At 60.8% G+C, this 1,929-nt stretch overlaps 1 protein-coding gene across 1 annotated transcript in view; it reads right to left on the bottom strand.

Moving 5' to 3' along the window:
- The window catches only part of GNGT2 (G protein subunit gamma transducin 2), a 3,070-nt gene continuing 1,141 nt past the window's right edge, over positions 1-1,929 (bottom strand). The window contains exon 3 of the mRNA XM_042017630.1: positions 1-1,531. Coding sequence (XP_041873564.1) covers positions 1,406-1,531 — 126 coding nt within the window. The 3' untranslated portion in view covers positions 1-1,405. The remainder of the gene's footprint in view (positions 1,532-1,929) is intronic.

Below are 1,929 nucleotides of genomic sequence, written 5' to 3'. Positions count from 1 at the left end.
TGGTGCTGGCGGGTTTATTGAGCGTCTGCAAGAAAGAACAAAGCCTCCTTGATTTTGGGATTTTTTGGGGGGCCAGGGAGGCGCAGGGGGGGGGGGTTCTGCCTGCAGGGGACTGGGGGGACCCCCTGCTTGAGGAAAATCCACTTCTTTATGTCTTGTCCTCTCCTTTTTAGGGTGTCCCCGTGTCTGAAGCGCCTTTGCCTCGTGGTGAGCCCCACGTGGGCGAGGCCGAGCAGAGATCCAGCAGGCAGGAAAACACCGCTCCAGGTGGGATCCAGAGGAATTTCCATGGATTTAAACCAGTCCCGGGGCGGTCTGGGAGGAGGAGGAAGAGTGGGAGAGGGTTGCTCCTCTGGGATGGGGACAGCACCCTGAGCCACTCAGAAATTCAAATCGCTGCTGCTTCTCTTTCGGGGTTGATGGTCTGGGGCAGTTCTGGGAGAGTTTTCCCCAAGATTACGTGGAGCCGGAATGGGGTTTTAAAAAAGCAAAACGTCTCCAAACAACAAACCCCACAAACCTACCCCGCTGGATTCGGAGCTGGGTGTGCCCCAGCTTTTTTCTGTCAAGCAGGGGATTAAATTTGTCTTTAAAGTAACTCGGGAGCAGCAGGATCGCGGCCTAGCTCAGGGCTGGAGAGCCCTGTGGTGCTCCAGGGATGGCTCCAGCTCACCCCAGACACCGCTGGGACATGCTGGCATGGGGCTGGCAGCCCCCCGGGCCCGGTGGCAGCGCGGGGGAGGTGACACGGCGGTCACACGCTGGCATTCCCAAGGCTTTTCCAGAGGAGGAAGCGAGACTGGGAGAAGGAGGTGGGGCGGTGGTGGCATCTCCCTCCTCGCCCTGCCCGATCCAGGATGGAATCCCAATGGGAGGGAGGGCGGGCACGAGGGGTGGGCAGCTCTGGGATGTTCTGGGATAAAGGGAACAAAGATCCAGGTCCCTGGAGGGCTCGGAGCAGCGGGATGGGCTGCGCCAGGTGGGAATGCCGAGTGGAGGAATTGGGGAGCGGGTCCTGCCGGGAGGCTCTGCCGGGCTCGGCGGGCTCGGAGCAGACACAGCTCGGTGATTCCATCAACCCCCGCTTGCCCAGGCTGCTAAAAATGCAGAAGTTTTGCTTTTTTTGCTCGTGGGAAACCAAAACTCAGCTGTGAGCCCACAGTCGCCGGCACTGCAGCGGCCGAAGCTCAGCCCCGGCGGCAGCGGGGGGTGGGGTGGATTTTTTTTTTTTTTGCTTTTTTACATGTAATTTTTTCTTCTTTTTCTTCTCTTGCTGTCCTTTAACTGCGCTAGGGTTTGGTTCTGGGTTGCCCGGGGCCGAGGGCAGACTAGAGGGAAAGCAGGATCCTGCCAACAGTCCTGGAGTGCTCACGGGAACATCCCCATGCCCGGCGGGAGCGGGGAGTCAGCTTATGGTGCAGCCTCCCTTCTCCTTAAAGGGGTTCTTGTCCTCGGGAACGCCCTTGAGCAGCGGGTCCTCACCCGACATGGACTCGATGTACTCCTTGATCTCCTTGCCGGTCTTGGAGACCTGCCAGGGAAGGAGACATTCCCAGTCTGGGGCGGGATCCTCGCCCCACGAACCCCTCCGTGCAGCTGGGAGAGGGGAACGGCGCCCAGGGACATCCCACCCGCACCGGGGTGTCCCAAAGCGTCCCCGGGGTGTCCCAAAGCATCCCTGGGGTGTCCCAAAGCGTCCCCGGGGTGTCCCAATGCATCCCTGGGGTGTCCCAAAGCGTCCTTGGGGTGTCCCAAAGCATCGCTGGGGTGTCCCAAAGCATCCCTGGGGTGTCCCAAAGCGTCCCTGGGGTGTCCCAAAGCGTCCCTGGGGTGTCCCAAAGCGTCCCCGGGGTGTCCCAAAGCGTCCCCGGGGTGTCCCAATGCATCCCTGGGGTGTCCCAAAGCGTCCTTGGGGTGTCCCAAAGCATC

The sequence above is a fragment of the Corvus kubaryi genome, unplaced genomic scaffold (assembly GCF_017639235.1).
Source record: "Corvus kubaryi isolate FWS band 111438036 unplaced genomic scaffold, C.kubaryi_AGA036_p1.0 123, whole genome shotgun sequence".
Taxonomy (NCBI): Eukaryota; Metazoa; Chordata; class Aves; order Passeriformes; family Corvidae; genus Corvus; species Corvus kubaryi.
The sequence above is the reverse complement of the archived record's forward strand: the minus strand, read 5'-3'. Positions and strand labels throughout refer to the sequence as shown.